At 38.4% G+C, this 26,754-nt stretch overlaps 2 protein-coding genes across 3 annotated transcripts in view; both read right to left on the bottom strand.

Moving 5' to 3' along the window:
- tead1a (TEA domain family member 1a) overlaps positions 1–23,525 on the bottom strand; it is a 38,873-nt gene extending 15,348 nt beyond the window's left edge. The window contains exons 1-2 of one of the 2 annotated variants that reach the window (XM_056250984.1): positions 23,352–23,525; positions 10,134–10,388 (exon numbers count right to left, since the gene is read on the bottom strand). In XM_056250984.1, coding sequence (XP_056106959.1) covers positions 10,134–10,335 — 202 coding nt within the window. In that variant the 5' untranslated portion in view covers positions 10,336–10,388; positions 23,352–23,525. Of the gene's footprint in view, positions 1–10,133; positions 10,389–15,794; positions 15,814–23,351 lie in introns of those variants that run through there. The other variant, XM_056250985.1, reaches the window with a different exon arrangement.
- The window catches only part of atp6v1e1a (ATPase H+ transporting V1 subunit E1a), a 154,225-nt gene that overhangs the window by 109,972 nt on the left and 17,499 nt on the right, over positions 1–26,754 (bottom strand). The gene's annotated exons all lie outside the window — the stretch shown is intronic.

Raw genomic sequence — 26,754 nt, 5'->3', positions numbered from 1 at the left:
AAAAATTTCAGTTTTGATGATAATTTATTTGGATTAGTGTTAGTGTATTATTACATTGGGACATATCTAAATTCTAATGTACAACAGTAATATATTTCTGTCAAGTTAAACCGAACTTTTATTTTGACGGGTTGCCGTGAAGACCTTTTGAGTTTCTGTGTGTTTGTCATGATGATAGTTTTTCTCAAATGAAGCGGTGAAATGATCACGAAGTGACTTTCAGAGTGAATCTAGAGCCTGGAGAGGAAGTTCATGCGTTTGTGTCTTCATACAGGCCAAAAAACAGCGCAAGCGTCACACGTGCTTCGTTCAGTGTGTGTGTGTGTGTGTGTGTGTGGTAAATGCGTGTCGGCGGCACCATTCATTTACACAGAACATGCAGGATTCGTATTTAAATAGTCTTTGTGTTTTAATATTCACACACACTAGTCTACATCGCGATTTGATTTCAAGTGTACTGAACTGCTTTCTATTTTTTCCTCAAATTTACAAATTCCGTGAAATTCCGTGTTATACACTAAATTCCTTTTTTATGACTGGATTTCGTCAGCATTTTTTTGGGCGGGCCGCCCCCCCAAAACAATGGTAGGGGAAACACTGTATAATGTAATATTTGTCATTAAAAAAATATAAAAATCACAAAAACAGACTTGAAATAAATAAAAGCATAAATAAATTAATTTTTCTAATTTCTAATGTATGTTATGTTATACAGGGCTGGACTGGGACAAAAAATCGGCCCGGGCATTTTGGCCCAGACTGGCCCACTATATACCACAACCGAACTTTGCACGCCCTTGAATATGTATACCAACTCCTATTAAAACCACTAATGCCATAAGTGAATAGGAGTGAGTAAGAGTTAACCGATGAAAATAACTACTAAGTTGAACTATACTCCACAGTGATGAATCCTAAAGAAAGCTATAAGCTGGGATAGCAATACTGTTTTTTCCCACAGGTTTTTGTGAAATCTGTGGTGAGTGCACCTCTGTCCCTCTAGGGGGGTTCGGGGGCATGCTCCCCCGTAAGAAAATGTTGTGCTTTTTAATGTTAAATTCATCAATCTGGTGCACTTTGAGAGTTAAAAATAAAGAGCTCCAACCCATATTCAGTGTGCAAATTGAACAAAGAAAAACTCAAAACTCTTTTAGTTGTGATATAGTGTCTGTCTACATTACACTACTACATAATAATAGTTATAATATTAATCCCATGGCAGTAATAGCCATATGTTGTAAAACAAATGCACTGAAAAATAAAAGCAACTTTCATAATTAGTTTCGTACTAATTTCTATACAGAGATAAGCACATGATCTTTTATTTTGACGGAAACGGCATCGAGCTTTTATTTTGAAGAAAAATATGGTTTACAAACTCATTACTCATTATTGTCTCATTACAATTCTAATAAAATGCGTAATCGTCAAATATGCAGATGTGTTAATAATGCGTAACTGGGTAGTGGGTTCTTACATAGGCATAGCCTAATGGTGTGTTCACACCGAACGCGAATTTAATTATTTGGGCGAGTAGATTACATACAAAGTCAATGCAAAGACGCGAATAGACGCATCATTCGCGCCGGGCGTTGCGAATGACGCGAATTGGGCGACGCGTTTGCCGCGAATGTCTTCCGCGCAAGTTGAAAAATTTGAACTCGAGCGAATGTTCAAGCGTCTAACTAAACGCGATAGACGCGTACTTGACGCTCTATTCGCGTTCGGTGTGTGAACACACCATAAGTGTTGTTGTGACAGTAGCCTAGTTCTGCTTACCACAGTTCTCTACACTCACTCATCTCTCTCCTTATCCTCCTCACTATCCTCATCAGACACTTGAAGGCCCTTTGAAGTGTCTTTTTTCACGCTATTTCTCTGCACATTCCTTGCGTTTCTTCTCCATCGCTCTGACTATTTTGACAGATACACACTGACACTGCTCGCTCACTCAGAGCTCAAAGGGGGAGGAGTTTAAAGATGTGATTGGACCAGCCCAGTGTCAATCAAGAAAATAACCAATGGGCTGCTGATCTACGCGTTTCATCATGCGCCGGTCTGTGAGAAAAAGAAAAACCTACGCTGACTTTTTTGTCCAATGCATTACACCGGCACAAAGATCCCAGAGCCGCCAATTAAACAAAACTAAACGCAATGGGCCGCCGATATACGAGTTTTATGGGCCGTTCAGAAAAAAAGAAAAAAAAAGAAAAGAAATTAAGTATGAGATGTATCGGCCCACAAAGCACGTCGGCCCACCGGGCAAATGCCCGGTATGCCCGATGGCCAGTCCAGCCCTGATGTTATATAAGAATTACATATTTTTGTCATTGTAGTTTTATTTTATTTGTTATCTTCAACTGTTCTTATATAAATAATAAATATAAACATCTTAAAATAAAATACAATACAATTTTGTACACATACACACACACACACACACACACACGTTCAGGTTGAGTTTTGTGAAAGATAATAATAATAATAATAACAACAACAATAATATATGATTGTTATTATCATATAAATAAAACAAAATTAAAATAAAACAATACAATTATAATACAATGTATTTAAATGTATGTTATACAAATAATTATAATAATATAAATATGTATAATATAAATATATTATTATAATAATTATTTAATATTTAATTATAAATATAATTTATAAATAAATATGGTTTAGCTTATATTTATTTAATTACAATTATATATTTAAATACAATTGAAAACAAAAGTATGTGACGGATCACTATTAAAATATTGTTTTATTTGATCATTTCTGTAAAAACGTCTGTCTCAAAGAAAAAAGAAAACTCGGATATTTAAATTCAGAGAACTTCTTCAATGTTTGCAACTTTACTCAACTATAGGGTTGGAAATAACTGAACTAAAATCTATCTTTCAGAACAATTTCGATCAAAGCCATTCGATCAAGTTTAACTGTGATAAATCAAGGTATTCTGACTTGGTCCAATCCCACTAACAGACTAATGATCTACCTGCCCATTTAGCGCACAAGCATGCATGGTGAGGAACGACAAACTGCCATATGGATACAAGTAAAGGTCAGCCTCCAGAAGCAGATGGTGGTCTGAACAATCCCCTCTCTGGGAGTCAGTCAGCTTAGACTGATATGATCTACAGGCTCAATGCAGGTGTTTCCCTGAGAGCAGGACCGAGGGGTGCGGCCAGCTTTTCCCCTGCCAGATAAAGCCATTCACACACACACACACACATACACACGCTTATGTGCACACACATGCCTGCTACCATCTGATTAGAGTTAGCCAGCTGTCCTCTGTGACGGGTAGAGCCCGTAACACGATGACACCCCTCTGTCCGCAAATCATTTTCAGAGGGAGGGTCTGAGAGGAAATTCAAGGCCAGATGGCAAGAGACCGTGACGGACAGTCTTTTCTTTTCCAGTGGACACAACCCCAACCCCAACCCCCCCCCCCCATACACACACACACACCCCTCATCCCGCCAAATCTGCTATGATTATTTAGTGAAACCAAATCTGATAGGAAAGTCATGGACATGATCAGATGGACCAAATGTGTACTTGATAAACTCTCAACAATGCGCTAAAAATCAAATATATAGCTTGAAATCCAGTCCTGTCTTGAATTTATTCTTTTTAAATGTTGTTTCACTACACGTTCTAAATGTAAAATGGATTCTTAATGCATTTCACGGTCAAACAGAAGGAAGCACAGAAATTAAAGGAAGCGTTTCTACTGCCTCTGCTAGTCTGGAGTCACATTAAACAGCTCACTGCAGTATGTTTGATGTTAAAAGCCCTGAAAGTGTGTACATGTACAACAGTCCGGTACTGAAAGAGCTCTAGAACGCTGAAAGCTTCTCTGCCTGCGATAGCAGAAGCCAAACTGGAAACAGAGTGGAAGGAGTCGGTTTGGAGCTGTTTTCTTTAATGGGAGCAATTAAGCATGCTTCCTGTATGTGTGTGTGTGTGTGTGTGTGTGTGTGTGTGTGTCTGACTGTGTCCTAACATGGTCCGCTGGCTGGAAACATCACACCAGCCTGCTGGAAATCACACATGAAAAATCCAAACAACCCCAAATGACCTCTCGCTCACTCACACTTTCTCTCAACTCTTTCTCCATCATTTCATAAATCACTGTCTGCAAACTTGGAGGGCTAAAAATGAAGTGTGTCTGTCTGCCAGGGTAAATTTGCCAACCATTATGACTTTGAAGAGAAACTTTTATCAAATGTATTTATCAGTCAAAATACGATTTCAAAATAAGTTTTCAATTATACTGTTTTTAATGAGCACTTTTGTATTTGCAGCAACATTACAGAACAATTTGGAGTTGAAGTCTTGCTCATGTGCAACTTTTTCCACCCTCGCTGGTCATGCTGCTGTTTTACAGTAACTGCCAATGAACAATAAAACTAGGGCTGCATGATTAACCAAAATAAAACCAGGATATAAATAAATCATGATATATGCTGCGTGCGTGTTTCACAGTGAAACGCTGCACTGTATTTATTTACATGCGAGGTGTGATAGTGATAACATGATATAGTGTTTTTAGTGTCTCAGAGCGCCTCGGTTTGAAGTAAATGCAGCTCAAATAAAAACATTATTTTTATTATATTTTCTTAAATACTAAATTTTTTATTGTACAGAGAAATTTACAATAGTATTTTTTTATTTTGTTCAATATTTTATTATTTATTTTTAATAGTTATTATTATATTTTGCTAAATACTCAATATTTTAAATAATCAATAAAATAGTAATCAAACTGCAATATATATATATATATACATAAACACACATACATACATATATTTATACTATTCATATATATTTAATGCTTGAATCTGATTGGTTGATGAACGTTCTAAGGTGTTCAATTATTTTCTGGGAAACGCACGGCTAAAGTAGTTCTAGGCAAGTCTTGACCGCATTATAGTTCCATATCACTTCGCCAAATTATTTCAGTTATTGCAAAGGTCTTTACAGCCTACAACAGCAGAAAAACAAAAACTGTACATTTGATCGCTTAGAAAGGGAATAGCACACCACTCCTCAATAAACCGCACAATGTGAGGTGATATTCATGTTCAATAGGTTTGAAAAAGTATGAGTGTATAGTTTTCCTTGTCTGACAACAGACAAATAAGTGAAAATATTTAAAAAAATCGTTCACGCTTGAGAACTTTTTGAATTTCAGGGCAGGAAAGAATAGAATACAGTAATGAGGAACACAAGCTTCTTTACAGCTGCCACCAAACAAAAATAACATGCACTATACGGCTCAAGGACTCTCTGTAACATGATATCGGTGTCTGTTTCAATCACTCATCCGTCTCAAACAGTTAAGAGGTGTGAGGCTGAAGCATGCTGTGACCTGTCTCCTAACTGGCTCTCGGTGAGGTAACATCCAGGCCTCTCACACCTATCAAAGCCAAATGAGAACATTAATGCGGTTCACACAGGACTCATTTCTTGTGTCCATACGGTCTTCCGGGCATCAGTCCCACCTTGCACAAAAACCCCTTTTTCAAATTCACATGCCATCCCTTGAGAAACATGATTAAACTCTGTACCTCTGGGAAACGGGCAAAATTACTCTTCGGCCCCATTTTATGCAACACAAAAGAAGCAAAGTGCAGGTTTAGAGTGGGAATATACATAGTTCTTTGGTAGACCTTGAAAAGTAAAGAGTTTTTTTAAAGCGGCCCACATCGAGGGACCTCCTCTGGAGCACAATACAGCTCTGAACACAAAAGCAATGTCCTGTGTGATTTTACAAACACTTCTTTCAGATAGCAACTGCCTCCCACCTGAGTCTCCCACCTGAATCCCTCCTTTTCCATCACACTACATCTCACATCGACAAGCTTCCTGTACCTTTATCATTATGTAAGGAAGTCTTTCTGTGTGACTCTAAACATACCCGTAGGTAGAGGTGTGGCGGGATTTTGTAAGGACTTAAAACATAATCGGCTGTGTAAGTACAGTGAGTGAGCACTTATGGGTGTATTACACCATCTCGTTTTGTCATTTTAATAATGATTTTGAATCACTAGGAGATCAAATCTAGCTGTTGAGCTGTGGTGCTGCTCACGTGGACAAAGAAAGTTTGAATCTGGCTCACAACATTTCTCGTTCCTCAATTTACTCCTCTCTTTTCTAATCAACTTAAAGGGATAGTTCACACAAAAATGAAAATCACCCCATCATTTTCTCACCCTCAAACCATCCAAGGTGTATATGACTTTCGTCTTTCCACCAAACACAAACAAGAGTTATATTACAAAATATTATCACTGGCTTCCAGTAACGGCCGTATACAAGTAGAGTTCTGGCGGAAGAGTGACCGTGGCTTTGACCCGACGTATGATGTAGGATGTAGGAGTAGCGTAAGCTTAAGTGAGAGTAGACGCCTCTTGCGGTTCAAACAAATAGGGCTGGGCAACAAACTCAAGCTCCTCTTCTATTATATCGAAATCCTCCAACATTTCTCTTTAAAAATACTAGTTTTAGACTTCTAATTTGTGACCGGAGTTTTGTCTTGCTCTATCCTCTGCGTTTCCGTGTTTGTGAATACGTCAGGTCAGAGGTCACTCTTCCCCCGGAACTAAACTCACGTACGGCTGTTACCAGAACCCAGTGATTATAGTTTATAAAGTTATAAATTTGAATATTTTTCTTACAAAAACGCATAGAGTTGCTTCAGAAGGCTTTTATGAACCCCCTGGAGCCGTATGGATTTACTTATAAGATGGATGGATGCGCTTTTTTGGGCTTCTATTCTAGGGTACTATTCACTCCCATTATAAAGCTTGGAAAATCCAGGATATTTATAAATCTGATTGTGTTTGGCTGAAAGAAGAAAGTCATATACACCTAGGATGGCTTGCGGGCGAGTAAATTATGTATAAATTACACTTTGGGGTGAGCTAACCCTTTAACTGTCCCTATTAGCGATGATGTAAAAAACCAGTGGACAAACCAGTTGTTGACCAATCTCAACAACTGACCACTGTTAGTTCCTATAAATAAATAAAAATGTATGTTCATTGCTTGTCTTTCATCTTTGAAAATAAATCTTAAGAAAAGAGTGGATTGATTTGAGAGTGATTTGTGTATTTGGTTCGCCTTGTGTACTTCTGCTGCTGACAGAGATTCAACAGCATATAGTTAGCCAGAACAGAGTGATTCTGACTCCCATAACCACTAGTTTCCCCTGCGGAGCGTAATGTAGCCCAAACTGGCACCACAGTCTCGGAGCGGGTCTGTTATCCTATTGTTAAAGACACAGCTTTCCAATTTCCAATCCTCCGAGGCACACATTATGTTCACAAAGCCCAACACTGCCTGAGCACACCAGTCTATTCATTATTTTACACTCACAATTTGCTATTATAAAATGCAGAAAGACATGGTGCTGTAAGGTAAAATTAATAACGTTTCAGGCTCTGTTTGCATGAATAGAGCTGCACTCAAAATGTCCTTTAAATTAAAGTAAATTGAAGGTATTTTACAACCAACGAAATACGCTACCGAAATGTCTGTCAAAGACTGAATAGCAATAATAGGTATTTTAGGACTTATATTTATTTACGAACATAAGACAAACACATTAAAGCAGATTTACATATATTCTCAATCATAATATTTTTACAAACTTCTGCTAAATGTGATAAATGTTGTTATAACATCTGACAGGAAATATTTTAGCTGTGCATTGCACACGAGTAAATACTTAAAAATTACATTTTCAAAATGAAAACAGGCATACGGAAGCAAATCAATGATGATGCACAGTGCTGGTGCTAAACTAAAGTAAACTAAACTAAACTAAAATAAATAATAAAATAAAATGAAATTTAAGTTAGAATAAGTTTACTTTGTGAGAAGAAAAAAACTATTGGCATGAAATTACCACAGCTATGGGACGACAGTCAATATATGAAAATATTTGATCACAGAATGGCCAGGTATGTCAATTGTGCTTAAAAAAGCTACAATAAATTTCTCAAGTATAGGTGGATATGGATATCCACCTTAGAAATATTAATTGGCTGAGACTATGTTAAGTCCTCACAGTATATCCCCTCAGAAGTGAAACCACTGAGATTAGATCTTTCTTTCATTGAACCCAGCGGGGGACTGTCAAATCTACTTATGGCATGTTTTCTCTGCCTCAAATAAGCCTAGCAAAGCAGAGCCGAATGGTTCATAATATCAGAGGCGATAGAGAGGGCACACTAATTTTACAATGTTGGGAAAAAAAATCATGCACCAACAGTCGAAAAGGACGTCTGTGAGGGGAAGGATTAGGATTATGTGGAAAAAAGAAGTGCTTGGTTCACCTGTAAAACCAAACGGCAGCCGCCACAGCATTACGAACCATCTAAAGTGAAAACTCTGATTCTTTGGCTTGACTCCAGTTTTAGTGCTTCCATGATGCTGTAAAGAGCCCCCTCAGGTAAACAGTGAGATAAGCTGAGCCACGACACAAGGAAAAAAAGCTACATATTGTTTTGAAGTGAAAGGCGGTTGCTATAGGGATGGCTGCTAATTAACCACACAGCGCTTGCAGACCTGAGAGCGGCAGGACTGGGGACTAGGATCTTGACTTGTATGGATCTGTGATGGGTTGGGTACATAAAATAAATCTCAAGCAGTTGTTATGGACCATGAAATAATGAAGGTGACGTAAAGCACAAGGCTAAGGAATGTTACACGGACACCAGTGTAGGAGGTGACAGGTTTGCCTCAGCGACCCAAGAACCCCCCCACCAACAACAGCCAATTTATTTAGAAGGAAATGCTTGAAGGAAAAAACGACTGTGGCCATGGGAACAAACAGGTGCCTATTGAGAGACCTCAATCCATTTAACTTTGCAAATTTTCTAGTAAAGTTCAATTTGTCAACATTAGTTAAAACACAAACAAAAGTTAAAACTAATTTTTATAATATTTTCTGAAAAATAAGTTTCACCGGGTCAAATATTGCTAATTTTTAGGTAATGCATTAGGTAATGTTAAAAAGTATAAGCCTGAAAATAAAGTCTTACCAAGATTTCACAGGACAAGTTTCAAAAAGCAGAGCATTCAATTCGCAAAATCAAGGTCATGGGTCAGATTCCCAAGGAATTAATGCATGACTTAAACACCCTGAATCCAAAGTCACTTTGGAAATAAGCGTGCGCCAATTGCATACATGTAAATGTTTTAAAAGAATAGGAAATTGGAAAAAGGCAGAAATTGGCAAGTTGGATTCAAAACTACATCCCCATGGGAGCAGCAACCGTGTGCACTGCTATTCTACCACGGAAAAAAAACAGCGGCTTTATGATTTATAAACTTGTCCACCTTTTCCATCATGCATCCAGATTTAACAACTGTTTGGTTTCCGAGTTGTTCCTAATAAAGACAGCTGGATACAAGTCCAAGCAGAGTGAGGAGGCTTCACTGTGGACAAGGCCAAGAGCATGTTTAATATCCTACGAGAAAAGAAAAGCAGTATTCCCTCTTTCCATGACATCACCCCAGCCGAGAGTTTGAGGGAGGCGTTGGAGGAGGGGGTGGCTTTGGGGAATGAGGTGGGGGGGATTGGGAGCGCAGCTGGTGTCAGCCGCACGACCATCTGCTCCTAACTAATGGTTCACGCTGACTTTACAAACAGAACCCAGGACAGACAACCCGCTCCACCGCCTGGCCCGCTGGAGTTACGTTTTCCAGTTTCAGAGGCCCGACAGACATCATCATCTCACCCTGAGGACAAACAACTAACAACTTCCCTGAGAACTTTCTGATGAGCCAACCTCAACAAACAACACACGATTACAAGCAGTCAAAACAACCCCCAACGGCAGTCATAACTCCACATAGCCAGTCAAAATACTGAGATTGAGAAAAAGGGTTGATTGTAAATTGTGTTAAGATGTATAACCTCAACATATTAAAGGTGTATTCAACACTAGAGCATTTAAAGCGACTGAAAGTCAATTTGATGTCACATTTTGGCTCATTTGGTTGGTTCAATCCATACTTAGAAACGGTGGTCTGGTTCATGCGATCTCAAGATTCAAACTCGAGTTCTGACCTAGCAATCAAACCAAGCTTTTTTGACTCACCATACATTTTCCCCTCATCGGACAGGATGATTTTCCGTCGGCCGCAGGGTGGGTAGATGGCCAGGGCCTCCTGGAAGCTCTGCTCAATGTCAGGGCTCCACACACCCTCTGCGTCGTTGTCCATGGGCTTATCGGCCGAGTCGCTCATCCTCTCGATATCCTCCCCGGCACTTTCACTGCCACTCCAGCTGCTGGGATCCATGGCGACGGCTGGGATCTCGGAGCCCGAGCCTGGGGAAATTTAGGTGCACTGACCTGGGAAGACCAACCACAAAAAAAAGCAAATGATTGGTCTGTTCAACCCGAGGAGTTCTGACAAGAGGTAGTTTAAGTCTCTGACAACACAACAATTCAAGCAGGGGTAAACATGAAGAAAATGGGATTGCCATATTCATTTACAATGGTATTGCTTATGATATCCCAAAATACTTCAAAGATTACTATAGTTTTACCATAATGCTAACATTATGCAGTTCAAAACCATGGCAATTGAGTTCATTCATTATGTCAATTAATGTTACTTTGGATAGATTTGCTAATTGTAAAAATGTAGACAAATTTACTTTTAGCAGATATGCACATTTAAAATTAACAGCATTTATCTTCCAGGAAAACAGACCAAATATATTGATGACTTGATCCTGCACTACAAGGATTTTGTCCAATCAGATGCTCTATGGAATGAGAATCAACTTCACTGGCAACTTCAAACATACTGTTTAAAGAAGAAATACATCAATGCAGGAAAGAAAACTGGCCCTGTTAATCAATGTCACTGCATTTTTAAAAATGGGCCTGTGAAAAAACTTCACACAGTGAATCTATTTGTGGTTTGGAAATGAAAAAATAATAATGAATGCTGGCCACATTAAATACAATTAAAACATTCTCTCATCATCCATAAAAAACATCAACCCAAAAGCTAAAGATCAACACATGATTGAAAACCTATGAAGAAAAGGAAATGAGAAAACACATAAGCCACGCCAATTTAGGAATGGCACTTAGGCTAAACCAAAACATCTGCTGTCTTAGAAGAGAACACTTACAAGCTGGCAATGATGTCAGGCCAGCTTTTACATTTTGTGGTAGAAGATTGCTGAATGACAAATGTTGATCCCATAGCTTAAGAGAGAGTGATTATCCCAAATCACATGCAACAGTCCTCAGAGTCACTGTGTTTAGCATTAGCACCACACATTACGTTTCATGTTAAAGAAAACGGCTTGCGCAAAAGCTCTGTGGCTAATCGCAATCTCATTATAAACATTACACTAGAAATCAAGGAAAGACACACAAAAAAAAAACATGCCCATGTGCAGCCAACTGCTCACATAAACAGCCAAGAGCGCAACAACATCAAACGTGTGTGTGCTTTACAACTTTGGGGTAAAGCATGAAGTGTTAAAACAATACAAATCTCAACTGAATGATCACACAGATTGATTGCTAACTACAAACTTGTGTATTCAAGTCATGTTTGGCTTAGTGGCTACGCTAACCGGGGAAATACAGTGAACACAGTGCTGCCTATTGTAGAACTAGCATGTGTTTCCTGTCAAATTTGAGCAGGCTGCACTTTGCAATGTGTTAATGTGTGTGTAGAAAGTGTTGGACCCTTGTGAAAATGAGAAAATGAACACTTCAGCACACTTTAAAAAAAAAAAGGTACTTATTACAGAAATAATACTTTAAAAATATATACTTTAGTGCGAGCTGAATAACGTTGTTGGTCTATTAATTGCTTGTTATTTGCAATTGAATGAAAATGTATTAATGTATTAAATCAATTAGTGCTTTTTGGACATAAAATTATAATCAAGTACTTCACACATCAAAATAAGTGTACTACTTTAATGCAGGATAAAATATTATAAATAAAAAAGTAACAAAAGTTTTTTTTACGGTAACTAAAAAAGTTAAACTTTTAATTTGTCATTAAAAGTAGTTAGTAGTGATTATATTTAACTTTACATAAGAGTAATAAACTGTCATCTATTGTAAGTCCCCATTTGGATAACTAAATGTGTGTGTACAAGTGTGTGACTGCAGTTGTAACTGACTGTTTTGTGTGTGTGTTTGTGTACTAAATGCTGGCATTGCAAAAAAAAAAAAAAAAAGTACTGCTGAAAGAGAGTGATAAAATTTGTGCATGCTGCAAACTGCTAAATGCTTGGCCTCTTAAACATCATCTTCCTGACTTGGAGATGAACTCAACTGTAATCACTTCCAGCACAGTCATGTGTGCACTTTTGGCTTGGCCCACAATTACACTCACTGCAATCTGTAGTTTTCCACTTCTGGCACATCATGGAAACACTTACCGAATACTGTATTTGTACATTCAGCACACTACATCTGAGTTTGTCCTTTGTGTTTTTGTTGAGCTCTATGCGGATATATCGCATGTGAAGGTTTTGTTTCATGAGAATACTCCCTGATCTTGTGCATTACCAGCCGGCCGAACCAGAAGTACATGCTATAATTACTTTTACTGTAATATCTTGGAAATCTGAGAGATTCATGAGTTTTGAATTAGCATCAACAAAAGCATGGCTGGTGGTTTGGACATTTGAAGATTAAAGAGAGCCTGAGTGTGATGGTTTAATCGGAGAGAGCGAGAGAGGTGGCTCTCAACACACCACACATTCTCCCTGTAATTTACAAAACTTCACACTTCAAAAGAGAGAGAACCTCAGTATAAGAGAAACTCTAAAGAAGAAAGAAACTAAAAAAATAAATAACCTGTTTTACTAGTCTATCAGGGATGAGTGATGTCAGTCGACTAATCGATTAGTTGTCCAACAACCAACTACTTGGTTAGCGATGTTGACTAGTTTATCTTGATTTTAACAAAGGACAATAACTATACCAATAACTAACTCTCTTAAGTTTTAATAATTATTTTACATGTCCACATCACAGATATAATAATAACGACACGGAAGAACAATATCATTGAAATTACTTTCAGAATGAGTTGTTTTCCAGCTGATGAACAATAAAAACATTGACAGCGAATCAGAATACACCCGACTTTAAAGAGCGAATTGTTTAAAGTGGCAGATGACTACAGCACGCACTTATAAAAAAACAGAATATCGTTCGTTTATGTGGACACTAATATAGTTATTGTTATAGTTATCATCCTTGGTGTGAACGGCCATTAGAGTTACAATTTAATTAGAATTCTCAAAAAATATTGCGTCTTTTAATTTATCCACTTAAAATTGGCCTTTTGGTCACAGTTTTTGCGTCACAGTTTTTTTTTGAACATCCCACCAATGGCGTTGCACTTTTAAGATGGCGTGTCAAGTTAAAAATAGAACAACGACAAATCTTAAAGGTGCAGTCCGTAGTTTTTCCTCTTTGTCGCCATCTCTGTCCGAAATCTGCAATTGCAGTTATTCGCGTAATTGACCGTTCGCAAAAGCCACGCCCCCTAGTTATTGTTGCTACGCCCGTCAAACAAATGGTCAAACACGACCAGCGCCACAGATTGCCATGACGGGAAGAGGTGCGTCAGTGACCTTTTTTGGAGCAATACCTCCGCGATATCCTCCAGATCGAGGCAAAAGGGGTTAACGTTACAGTATGCAGTGGAGGGATATATTCAAAATATAAAAATACGCAATGAAGGAGACACGCCTACCATCGAGGCTAATAATGCTCTCAAGCTCTCAAACCGGTCTCAAGCGAAATCTGAGAAACCCCATGACCTGTAACGTTACCTCAAATGCAACCAGCACAGCCTTGAAGAAGATTCTATAAGCTGTTTCAGTGGCTAATTGTTTGGAGTTAGAAATATATAACTCGCGCTGCATATTTAGTAATTTTGCCTCAGATACAGGATTATTCATTCGCTTTAACAAGCAGGTTGTTCATTACCACGGCAACCGCTTGCGTGTCATGCTAAATGCGATTTTCGTGTTTAAAAAGTAACTATACATAATAGACGGAAAGATGCAGATAACCATACATTATTTCTATTCGTTACGATATTGATATGAACTGATGTTGTCAAGTAAGCTTCATGCGTTCCCCGTTGCGAACGTGCACTCCTCTAACGTTAGTCTAAACTGTAGTCTACAGGTGCTGCCTACACTGCTAGTGACTGCTGCTCATTCCCCCCCGAAAATATCATGTTAACAACGACACTTTAGAAAACGTAATTCCTTTGTGGATCCTCTTGATCTGCTTTCTCCATGTGTCTTTGACTAATCTCATTGTCTCAGTCTCACGCACGCTGCACACGAGTTAACCATGTTCGACACATTTAACTGGGAGTGGGGCCGTCCACACTGTTTTTATCCATTGTAGGGACAGCGCACGTTGTGTTTTCGGCTTTTGAAACGAAAAGAACACAACTCCTCCAGACAATCTCTCGGGGTATCTAGTGTCCGATTTACAAACGCCGTGGGCGCACCGCTTCACCATCTTGCTTGGAGTCAATGTTTGACGGACCTGCTCACATAGTAACGGTTGCTATGATGTGTGATTGGACAATAGCCGTTTTGGGGGAGGGGCCTGCGAACGGTCAATTATCAACTTTACGTGGGTTGTGCCTCGGCACGGCACAGCGCGGATGAATGCGATGTTTTGAGGAGAGTGTGCGGCTGTCAGTCACCGCGCCGGTGTGGATACTGGCATTCAGAATCACAGATTCTACTTTTTGGAAGTATGACCAACATAAGAATCCACTTTTGTTCTGATTCTGACCAACTAAGGGGAAAAAAGCATTTAAATTTATCCTTGTTTTAGCATGGGCCCGGATGCAGTCTCTTTTTTTCTGTAGCCACTCCGAAGTCCAAAAGTCTTTTGCATTTTGTCCAGTTGTCACTGGTGATTGTCGTTTGAACCTTTCTGGATCCACGATCAAACTGATAACATAGCCTACTAGCCGAGACACAGTCTTTATGTGTACAGATGTGACGTAATGACGCAAAGACATGCTCGAATTTCCCGCGGAAATCCACCAGTACCACTAGAATTAAAAACATTATTACAAGCTTACCGTTTTTAATCGAGCTAAGGAAAGCAGAGAGTTTTGAACACTGGCTGGTTATGTACTTGCTGATATGTATAATATGTATAATTTTTAACCCAAAAAAGTTACAGACTGACGGTTCACCCAAAAATGAAAATTCTGTTCATCATTTACTCACCCTCATCTCAATCCAAACCTATAGGAATTTTTTTGATAGTGAAAAACTTGAGAAAATATGTTGATAAATGTCAATGGGGACCAAAATGTAAAAAAAAAAATCAATTTGTTTTTCAATGTTTTGCAGAAGAAAGTCATACGTGTTTGTAACAACAAAAGGTTGAGTAAATGGCGGCTGCATTTTTGTGGACTATCCCTTTAAACTAAACGCATGATAACATGCATAACATTCAAGTTCTGTCAAACCAAAGACATTTGCACAAGCCGTCAGCAATCTCTGTGTTTCGTTATGTGTGCACATGTAACGTCCCATAATTCCCGGCCGTGAGTCCACCCCGGCGCTTCTGCACAAGCAGAGTGCCAGTCAAAGCCAAGATGTTGTGACTGCAGCAATATGGCAGTGCTTGATGTTGGAGAGCACAGTGCTTGTGCAGGGCCTCGGTGGCAGATGGAAGGCCGAGATTAGTCATGCAACAATGTACTGTGGTCACACTTACAATACACTTCACCCTCCAGGCAGCCACAGCCGGCCAAACGAGAGGCATGGGTGCGATCCCACACAAACCGGGAAGAACACATCCACCCCGGGCAGCTGTCTCACTCCCTCTGGTCAACTCTCGCTGCCAATGGAGACGAGGGTATATCACAGTATACATGTGTACGCTTGTGTGTGTCCATGTCCACGGGGCGAGAACACCACTAAAGCGCCAGCTTGTTGTAATTAAATGTAATGATATGTATATGAGTACAGACAGTATTTGCGTGGGGTCCCATTTGTGTTGTAATGCTAGAAAACTCTGTGTAGATCACAAAATCTGCTTTATTCGATGCAAAACCATCACGCTGAGCTCTTTAAAGTGTTCGCAGGAGCCTCTCGCTCTCACTTCATTACCAAATTAAGCTGTAATCGAAGCGCCCGGCTCTCGTCTGCACATTAGCGGCTCCCTATTGATGAAGCTGGCAGCCGGACCGATAGAAAACAGCTACATTTCCACCCGCCTCTACTTTGCTGCTTTGGATGGTTTAAATGTATTAAAGATACAGTTTACTGGGAATTACAGCCGTACCTCGAGATGTGTGTAATTGCTCTGTGATTAGTTAAAGGTAATTAACAACTGGACTGTGTATGAACAGTTCGTTTTTTTTTAAAAGGGGTCAAGATAGGAAAAAATAAGGCAAATTGGTGACAACACATTTTTTTAACAGCTATATAATATATACATAGCCTAGCTGTTAAAATATGTGTTATTTTTTATTTGAATTGCAATTTATTTGAATTTCATGCATTTATATTTTTATTACACAATATTAGATAAGTGAAACAATTTCTATTTTATTCAAATGTATTTGTATAGCACTTTGTGTAGAAGAAAAGATAAATGCCATATAACAGTGGTAAGCAAACATAAATAAAAATGATAAAAAATATATAAAATTATAAAAAATGCATATAATTTATATAGTTATAATTTTGTTTTTTGTTTTATTTCCACTGTTTCACTGTTGTGGCAATAATAATATTAATTAATTAATTAATTAAATAAATGTTGTCAATAATATCATTGTAAATGGGCCAGTTTACACGAAAATATATAGCTGACTCTTACATGTGGGGGTCATTGGGACTGAAAACTCCTGATATATGCACGTCACATAAGCAGAACATCAAACATTTGTTAATTATGTCAATTAATGTTCATCTCAGTAGCTTGAAGAGTGTCAAAAAGACCATAGAGAACAAAAACGATCCGATTACAATGAAAAACATAAAAATAAAACACAGTTGTAACGGCACTAGATGCTCCATTCAATTAATCAAAAAGAATGGTTACATTAACCCTCATAAACCTTTTCCACTTACATAACAGGAGCTTTATAACGGAGAAGGCTTATTAAGTTATTAAGCGGTTTAAGGGTTTTCATATATCCAGTATCTGTAAGTGATCGCAAAGAGCCTTCCTCCAGTGCATTTCTAGCGGTGACACGAGATGCACGCACAATGCTATTAGTCTCTATATTACTCTGTCATCAGCCAGGAAATTCAATTAAGGATGACCTAAAAATCCCTTCTTTCAGTCTTTCTCTGAGAGAGAGAGGCTTTTGCATTTCAATGGCATGTGTTGTATAGCGGCCAGCACATCTTGTACTCTGATTGTCAGAGTAGTATTTGCTTAGATGAAACCGTGTCCTTTTATTTCTGCGAAGGAACCACGCCAGAGAATCCTTCCTCAAAGAAACCCTTGCCTTAGACTCCAAAAAAGCATTATAGGAGGAAGACGTCTTGAAGATGCAAGAAATGTGAAGGGTTCTTAAGAAATGGGCTGTTGATCCTATTCAGAAACATGTGCAAAGAAGCATCTTTAATCAGAAAAAAATGTTCACAGCCTTGTAATACATCTTCAGCGTATTGAGCTCTATAACTTGGCATGCGCTTCAAATTAATTATTTGTCACGCTGATGACTAAAGCGGGGGTCTTACAAAACATATCAGTCTTTGAGAAGCCATCCTTGAGATGGCATTTTACTCATCTAAATATGTACTGAACCCACAGGTCCAAGGTTTCATTCACCTGAACAGAAATCGCACAGCTTGGCTCGCTCGCTCCCCAGGTTATGACTTTATTCAATGCCGTTTCGGAGGAACCTGCTAATATCCAAGCGAAAATATGTCTGTGAATTGCACCGTATGGACTCCTAAGGGGCGGGTATGTAAGCACCGTTGTTATTGCTTTCCCCGCGGCTATGTAATCCTCTCAACCAAGTGCTAATGACCCAGAGTGACGGCTGGACTTCTGGAAAGTTATTGTCCAGTGGGTAGAGAAAGCTGGCGTTACAAGACAATAATGCTACTCACTTCCATTCAAATAAATCATTAGTTTAGCAACATGGAATCAGATTCAATGAGTCTAAAAGAATCAAATCTGATGCTTTGTTGGTTCTGGAACAATATTCCTATTCTAACCAGACCCTAAAATCAATGAATGGTTGAAAGCAATGAATGATATTAAAATTCTGTCTAAGAGCTGATTATTATTTTCATGTTGTGGCTAGTATTAAAATTCTATACAGTAAAAACAAAACAAAAACACAAAAAATCAATCATTTTAAATGTTATTTGAATTTAGGCATCATGGTGAGATTACATTTAACAGTGTTACTAAATTATCAGTGCTATTAAAAAATGAACTTTGTGAGCATTAGATGACGGTAAAGACAAATTAAATGAAAAACAGTGGAAATGAGCATGCACAATCAATTATCCGACATCTACTGATATTGATAAATTACAAAAAAATTATCTTTAGTGTATTGACCGATAACCGATAAATGGCCAATATTTTATAAAATCAATGCTACAAGTGAATTCAGGGATCACAACATGATAATGTACAGTATTAGACATGGATATTTATTTGGCGATTTGCCAAAGATTCATTTTTAACTGTTAAATTATCCATGTTTGAATTTTTAAGTGAGTGTTAGATGACAGAAAAGATATTTTAAATGCAAAAATGAGCATGCACGATTAAATATACAATATCAACAGTAATAAATTTAAAAAAAAAAATCAAATAAATCTATAATAAAATTCTGCCGATAACCGATATGCTTCCGATATATTGCGCATCCCTAGTGGATCCCTAATTAATATTAGTGAGCAAGGTTATATGTCCCCTCGTGTTCCTGCAATATAATTGGTTGGTACAGGAAAGTTGATTCAGGACCTTGTACTTAAATGATTCAATTCAGTGGCTACACTGCCAGAGGCCACGTACAAAGTCCACTTCCTTGAAGACAATCCATGAGTGGACCGGCTTCCTCTCAGTGTTGTGGGGCAGACATGTTCTATGATCACTCCACAGGCTCCATTCTTCTGAAGCAGGCTATTTTTCGCTGAGTCAGACCCCGCTATTATCCAATGTCTTCCTGGGGTGCCACTCTCCCCACGCCGTCCCACAATGCCTCCTCCAGGAAATGGAAGAGACGACGTGCTCAAATAAGTGTGAGCTCCCGAGAAGCATGACCAGTGTTTGCTCATAACCTTTCCTGACCATCCAGCAGGGGACAAATACATTTACTCCAAAGGGTGCCGTGAACCACGCTCTCGTCCCGATTTACCACAGATACGGTTTCGCACAGAGAACACAGATGCTTCTTATAAACGGTGAAGAAAGTCTTTTCAAAACTCACAGTACATCTGATCAAATTGTATCAAAACAGATTTGCTCACCCTTTCTTGGCTAAATCTATCTAGGACACAGCGGCGTCTTTTTGTTGATGTACTGTCCCAATAGGAAAAGGTTTTTGTGCTTTGTTTTTTGTTAGTTCTGTTCAGGAGCATGTCTTTTCTTTTAAAAACACTATCAAGGTACTATAAACAAGGTACTAACTCTTGCCTGAAATGCTGTTTTAACAGCTGTATCAACTGTAAACTGGAAGGAGAGACCACCTCTGATTAATAGGTGAATAATGGGCTGTTTAACTGGAACTCTGAGCTCTGCGCTTGTGTCAGGAACTGACTCATTTAGTGACTGATTTCACTCTGACTCTCCCTAAAGTGTTGTTCTGACGTTTCCACTGAGCTGAAGAACATTAAAAGAAAAACAGATTTGATAATAATTAAACAACCTACACAAAGAAAAGCTCTTCGGTTTTTACCAAACCACACAAAGCCATGATCTATACAGTAAATTCCAAAATAACTCTCTGCTTGTCCATCCATCCATTCATCCATCCATCCATTCACTCACTCACTCTATCTATTGTTCTATTTATCGCACCATCATCTTATTGTTCTATCTATCTATCTGATCTTTTTTCATAATACTTTTCCAAAATAACTATCTGCTTGTCCATCCATCCATCCATCCATCATCTTTTGAGATAAAACTTTTTCAAAATCACTCAATTATCTGTTTGTCTGTCTGTCTATATATATCAGGGAAGATCATTTGTTTCCTCTTTATTTCACTCAAGTATCTATCCATTTCTTTCACAGTAATTCACTCCAGTATTTCTTTTCTTCTTTCTGAAATCACTCAAAAACTTTTCCTTAAGCTAAGTCCAGCAACATTTACAAGCTAGCTAAAAGGCCGTCCAGTGCCCAGCCTGGAGAGGACGTGCTGACGTCAGTGGCAGAGTTCCAGTAAGGGTCTCTCTCTGGCTGTCCTTGGTCTCGTGGAGCGGTGGAGCGGTGGGCTGTGTGGAGAGAGCCGTCCTTTTGTGACAACAGAGTTTACCTCAGGGCACGGCGTGGGCCTCCTGCTGCCCCGGGCCACAGAGGACACCCTATTGTTCCTGTGTTCCCTGAACAAAGCCGGCCACCCGTGCCCCTGCTACACACAGTCCCACTGAGCTATTGTTCAGCTGACAAACTCTCAACCCAAATTTCATTACATATGAATTTTCCTTTGTCGCCCCTTCAGGCCCCCCTCTCACGTTTGCTCCGACAAATCTTTTCGGGTTTCGTATACCCCCCCACCTCCCCCCCCCCAACTCCCCACCTCCAGTTATCATACAAGACTTGTGATTTTGAGCATGCCAAAAGAAAAAGATGAAACTACAAGGTAACATGTAACTTATAAAACCAACATTATATTTGTTCGTATGGTCAAATTTAGCATCAATCTCTACACCGAAAACCATTCCGCTATATTAAAATAGCTAATTTCTCTTCTTTTGATAAGCAAAAACAACCCAAAGAAAATGTCTCATACAATGCTAGTCATAAGCACCTGTTGCTTAAATACTTGGCATCTTCGCCTCAGATATCTGAACTTATTTCTAAAAACATGACACAAGAAAATGGCTTAACGCTCAGCAAAAACTTGGGATTATTTTTGACTTTTTCATTTAAAAAAAACTAAAACACATTTTTTTTATGTAAACTTCAACAAAATGTAGGGAATATTTATTATACGCATGATAAATTTTGCTCAATTTTGCTAGCCTTTCCCTTATCAAAAATTGCAATTATTGAGTCATTTGTTCCCTAAACTGTATGTAAACCAAAGGTATTAATTGTACTTTGAGTAAGTTTAGTAAAAGAGGGATTGTGTTTATGTAGCCAAACACCCTCTTTGCATAAAAAGACATGTAAAAGAAAGGACAAAATACAACATAATGGTGTTGATAAGCTAAATTACCAGATAACATCGAGGCACACACAAGCCATATGGTGCCTCCACCACTATCGCCTGTTGCTGGCATAACAATAGAGTTGGCTAGATGAGTGGCAGCAACAGTCAAACAAATGGCCGTTCCTCTGAATTAGTCTAGCGCCAGAATGAATACACAGTTTAGCATCTTTCAGCCTACAGGTGCGCTTAAGTGGCAAACCAGATGTCAGCATGGGAGCGGGACTGTTTGTGGAGTAATTCAGCCGCTCCACGAGCCCCTGCTTCAATAACAGCAGGAACAATGAAGGGCCCCTTCCCCCATTTTCCCACAATCCCGTGCTCCCAGAGGAAGCCGTGACTAGTAAATCAGGCACATTTCTTTTTCCCTTCTCTGACAAAGTTTTAATTCTTGAAAACAGAAAAAGAAAATAGCATAATTAACTAATTGATTCCCTCCCTCTGAAAGGTTATGTCAGTATAATGTTAAACTCATAAAGGAAGAGAAGAAAACAAAAAGTTCAGATGCGTTCCGTTCCACTTAAGTGGCCATATGTTCCTACACTTCAAAATACTTGTTAGGTTTTGATTAAATTACATTCAAAAATGAATGAAAACTGTCACAGATATTGATTTTTAATACTGATATAGTCAAAAAACATTGTTTAGGAGCTGGCGTAAGAATGTATTTAAATTTTGAAAGGGTTTATCTACTCTGTTTACATAAGTTAAATAGACTGGCAAGTCAAAACAACAAGACAATGGCGAAGGGGGTCGATCTCATCTGAGACAACACACCTCTGTCAGACAGCAGTTGGAGAGGGGGGGGAAAGACAAAAAATAATACTACAAATGCACTACAGTATAAGACATGTTCTTGAAGTACTACAGTAGCCTGTGTCCTACAGTATAAGACATGTACATAATGTTTACAATGAAACACAGTTATTCAACTTTTCACAATGCTTTTCACACACAGATTGCACAAAATGAATCAAGTCTTCCAAGTCAGTTAGATTAGCCCTTAAAAGTTGTCTCTATCATGTTATTTAAATGGCAGACAGTAAAATTAAAAATCGCAATAAAATTGGAAAATAGCTATAAAGCATATGTCACTGTTTCTTCAGTCTTTTAGAGGGAAATATGACAAATGAGACCAACATATGACACATGATACCCAAAAAATGCTGTCTAGGTAGGCAGTTTTTGAGACTGTCTTAGACCAGAGACTAATTTTAGTCTGAGGGCTTTCTAACGTCCAGATTAATTATTAACAGGGGCTGGACCATGGACTTTCTCCCTAATCCTTTATTTATGTACACAAAACTGGCGTTTTTCAGGAAAGCAAAAACGGGAGCGGGGTGTTAACCGGACCAAATAATCGCCTAAACATCCACAAGTCACTGAGGTCAAGTTAATAACCAGAAATCAATGACACTGATTCAGTCGTGCCAGAAACATGAGTCACAGCGTGAGGTTTAGCCTACTATTAAAGTAAATATGAACTTACTGTTACAACGAGATCGTGGTCAACTAGTTGGCATAGATAAAATCAAAAACTGTTTTCTGAACCTCCACAAATGATGAAAATATCTGCGGGTGTGTGCACAATCTACAAAAAAAAAAAAAAAATACATTAATAGCTTTATTTAACTAGCCTACCTCGTTTGGCACAGTGTATTTTTTTCCTTTTTCATCGTGAAAGGCTGCTTATTTTTGCCGTGGCACTTTAAGAACTGGGAATAAAACTAGCCTCTATTCTCTCAGTATTTATCTACAGATCCATAATATACAAGCCAAAACACATAAAGTGTTAGTATAACTAGTAGCAAAAAAAAATCTACCATTCTTATACTTAAAAGCAATTTTACAGAAAATCTAAATAGCGTTTATAACTTCACACCCCTTTTAACAACTTAGTATAAAGCACAAACGTACCTCAAGTGTTTTAAATGTGTCTGATGCAGAGTAATCGGATCGAGCGCACGCTCTGATTTATTTCCAGCTGATCACTTTTTTTCTTCTTCTTGTCGGAGCGCGAGAGCTCGACAATTCTGCGTATATAACAACGATGTGAAGTATGCGCGGAATGAGGGCAAGAATGAAATGAACGCGAAGAACTGAGTTTGCGTTGGGGGCGGGTCCAGAGTGACGTCACTCGCAGAACTCCTCGGCGGTGGGAGGGGAGTGTGTGTGACTGAAGTGGTGAGGATTTTTTGATTCATCAGTGACTCGAATCTTTTGAATCCCTTCACTGACGACTGAAGAGATTCGGGGTTTTTTTTTTTCATTGAGCAGTAGGCTACAGTGGCTCTTTTAGGACTGGTTGCATAAACAAATGGTCTTACAACTTACAAGGTATAGCGTTATTCATCCAATTTTTTTATGTAAGACTGTTCATAATATTTTAAAGTCAGTTACATTAAAGATTGGTCTAATTTGATACTGAAAAGTAAGACTGATTACCCCTAAATAACTGCTAGTTGGTCACACATAGTTCTTAAGAGACGGGCTACGTCCTAAATCGCATAGGCCTACTCTCTTAAGTACGTAGCCTACTTATTTTTAATAAGTAGCAATTGCTTCACGACCACTAAAAAAGCATGTTCTATAATATGAATGTAATCTGGATGTAGCTACTACATTAAAGGGATAGTTCACTTTGAAATTAATTTTTGGTATGTTTTAGCTTACCTCCAAGATGTAGGTGTCTTTGTTTCCACAGTAGTTTCAATTTTGATATTTTTAGGTCAAACCGTTCTTGTCTGTCAGTCATATAATGCAGGTCTATGGTCACCACCTCAAAGAGCATGCACAGAGAAGTCCAAATTAAACATGATTTAATGACTCGTAAATGTAAGTACACATTGATGGCCTAAGACACGAAATGAGCGGTTTGTATGAGAAAACAAACAGTATTTATATCGTTTTTACCTCTTGTAACCACAGCCACGTCCAAGTGATCTGAGGGTGCGGGCGCTTCGGACTGCGCGTTAAAAACGATATAAATACTGTTCGTTTTCTCACACAAACCGCTCGTTTCGTGTCTTAGGCCATCAATGTGTACTTACATTTACGAGTCATTAAATCATGTTTAATTTGGACTTCTCTGTGCATGCTCTTTGAGGTGGTGACCATAGACCTGCATTATATGACTGACAGACAAGAACGGTTTGACCTAAAAATATCAATTTAAACTACTGCGGAAACAAAGACACCTACATCTTGGATGCCCTTGATGGAAGCTAAAACATACCAAAAATTAATTTCACAGTGAACTATCCCTTTAATCATGTTGTCATTATCATGTGACCTACCAGCATCAGTTATATGTCGCTTCACTGCCATTCATTAATTTTCTCCCGTGGCCTTAACCTCACTGGAAGTAGTAGGTCATCCGGATGCTTTTTGCCTACTCTTTTATGAGTACTGTGACTTCGGACATACTTCTTTTGTCACATACTGTTTTTCACCTACTACTGTATATAGTAGGGAAGTATGTGATTTCAGATGCAGCCATTGTCTTAAGTTAATGGCTATGTTTATGCAACTGACCCCGGAAGTTACATCTTTACACTATTAGGTGGCGACACATCATTGAATTATTTATTCAATTGATTTGTTACATTCGGTATCAAAAGGAATTTGCAATCGCCTTTTCTTCCCTATTGTGACTTATATCTGAGTGAAGCAGCTTCTCGAATGAAGAAAAAATGTAGGGCGGGAGTTGATTTTGTCCATCGGGAATTGATTGGATCGTTGGATGGCTGTGGTTTGCTATTGCTGTGATGTCATGTGAGTGACAGGTCGTCCCTCCCTCGTGCCAGTAAACATGTCATCAGAGAAGAGATGTTGTTGCAAGTGGGAGAAGTTAATTTGATTAAAGATTAGGGCACATGAATTAAAACAATATTTGCACGCATAAATACCATAGAGTGGGAGATTTTTTTACTGTCATTCTGAAAATATAATTATATTTTCTTTAAATAACATGTTCTCCCGACCCTAACTACAGGCCTTACTATACTCATATCTTATATAACTGTGATATTCTGCAAAACAACAAGATTTAAAACAAATTTTTTCTTACTGTTAAAATTTATATCACTTAACGTGAAATCCGTTTTCTCTCAGGTACGTCACCAGTGTGAGCTTCACGGTGAATACTTCTACATCACTCTTATCAATGTAGTTCATAGCAGTAACAAAAATATATCTTGACTTTATCTAGTGGTTATTTTGGGGAAAACATAAGGGGGCGTTTCACCCCACTCTACCCTAAGTTATAATAAACACTGTGATATTCCATTTAAAAAAAAGGAGTTGTCTATTTTGATTTCATGGTGACTTGAAAGTAATCTTTGAAGTGAATAAAAATGCATCATAAGTAGCTTACTTTCCTACACTTTGTCAACTGCTGGACATAAGTTATAAAGCTATAGAAAAAACAATAATAGGCCTAGCTTAGATAAATTACGTTTTTTTTTAGGGTCATTATTACACGTTTATAATTTTTCGCAATCAAAAATGTCTACATTCCCGCCTGGGGTGACGACGTTACCAAGAGGAGATGGACGTATTAAACAATTACATACTGCCCTCTTGTATAAAAGTGAGTCACTCAGACATCTTATTTCAATAGAGTTAGGCTACATCAGAGGAAACACTGAAATATACATTAAAGTTACCACTGGATCCACAGAAGGGTTGTTAACATTGATAATAGAATACAGTCAGTCATTATATGTACCATTGCCATCTTGTGGTAAAAACAGACATAAGCTGTAGCCATGGAAATGCTTTGACTGTTTCTACACAACATGGGAAACAGAAGCTTTAGTGATTCATTAAAGTCAAATGATCTACATCTATATAGGCCTGTGTGCCTGTGTGTGTACATAGCCTGCATTTAGTTTATAATTGACAAAATAAATGAAAGTGCTTGTTATCAGTTTTAACTTTGCCATGTTCACAAATTTAGTGATTTTAATAAATAAACTGGTAATTTAACACACAAATCAAACGTAGTTCTGGCAGGTCACGTCAGTCAAGCTAGCATCAGCTGACTCTCATCTGATCCACGTATACCTATCACAGCATCCCTATGGGGCATAAAGTATTATTAGCAGCTTTATCGCATTGCTCAGGAGATATTAATTACCCTTCTCCATCCCCAGCTCCCCCTCTCGTCCATAGTCAGGACTTAGCCTACAGATATTCCTTTATCTTGATTTTTCTTGTTACATTAAATTATTGTCATTCAGAACTTTATTCATACCTGCAAAACATTTATGTTGGTTCGGTTCTATTTACCCTAAGGATGGTTATCACTGCTCTCCCA

This window comes from Rhinichthys klamathensis, unplaced genomic scaffold, assembly GCF_029890125.1.
Source record: "Rhinichthys klamathensis goyatoka isolate OS25496 unplaced genomic scaffold, OSU_Roscu_1.1 h1tg000076l_1, whole genome shotgun sequence".
In the NCBI taxonomy this organism is placed as follows: domain Eukaryota; kingdom Metazoa; phylum Chordata; class Actinopteri; order Cypriniformes; family Leuciscidae; genus Rhinichthys; species Rhinichthys klamathensis.
The sequence above is the reverse complement of the archived record's forward strand: the minus strand, read 5'-3'. Positions and strand labels throughout refer to the sequence as shown.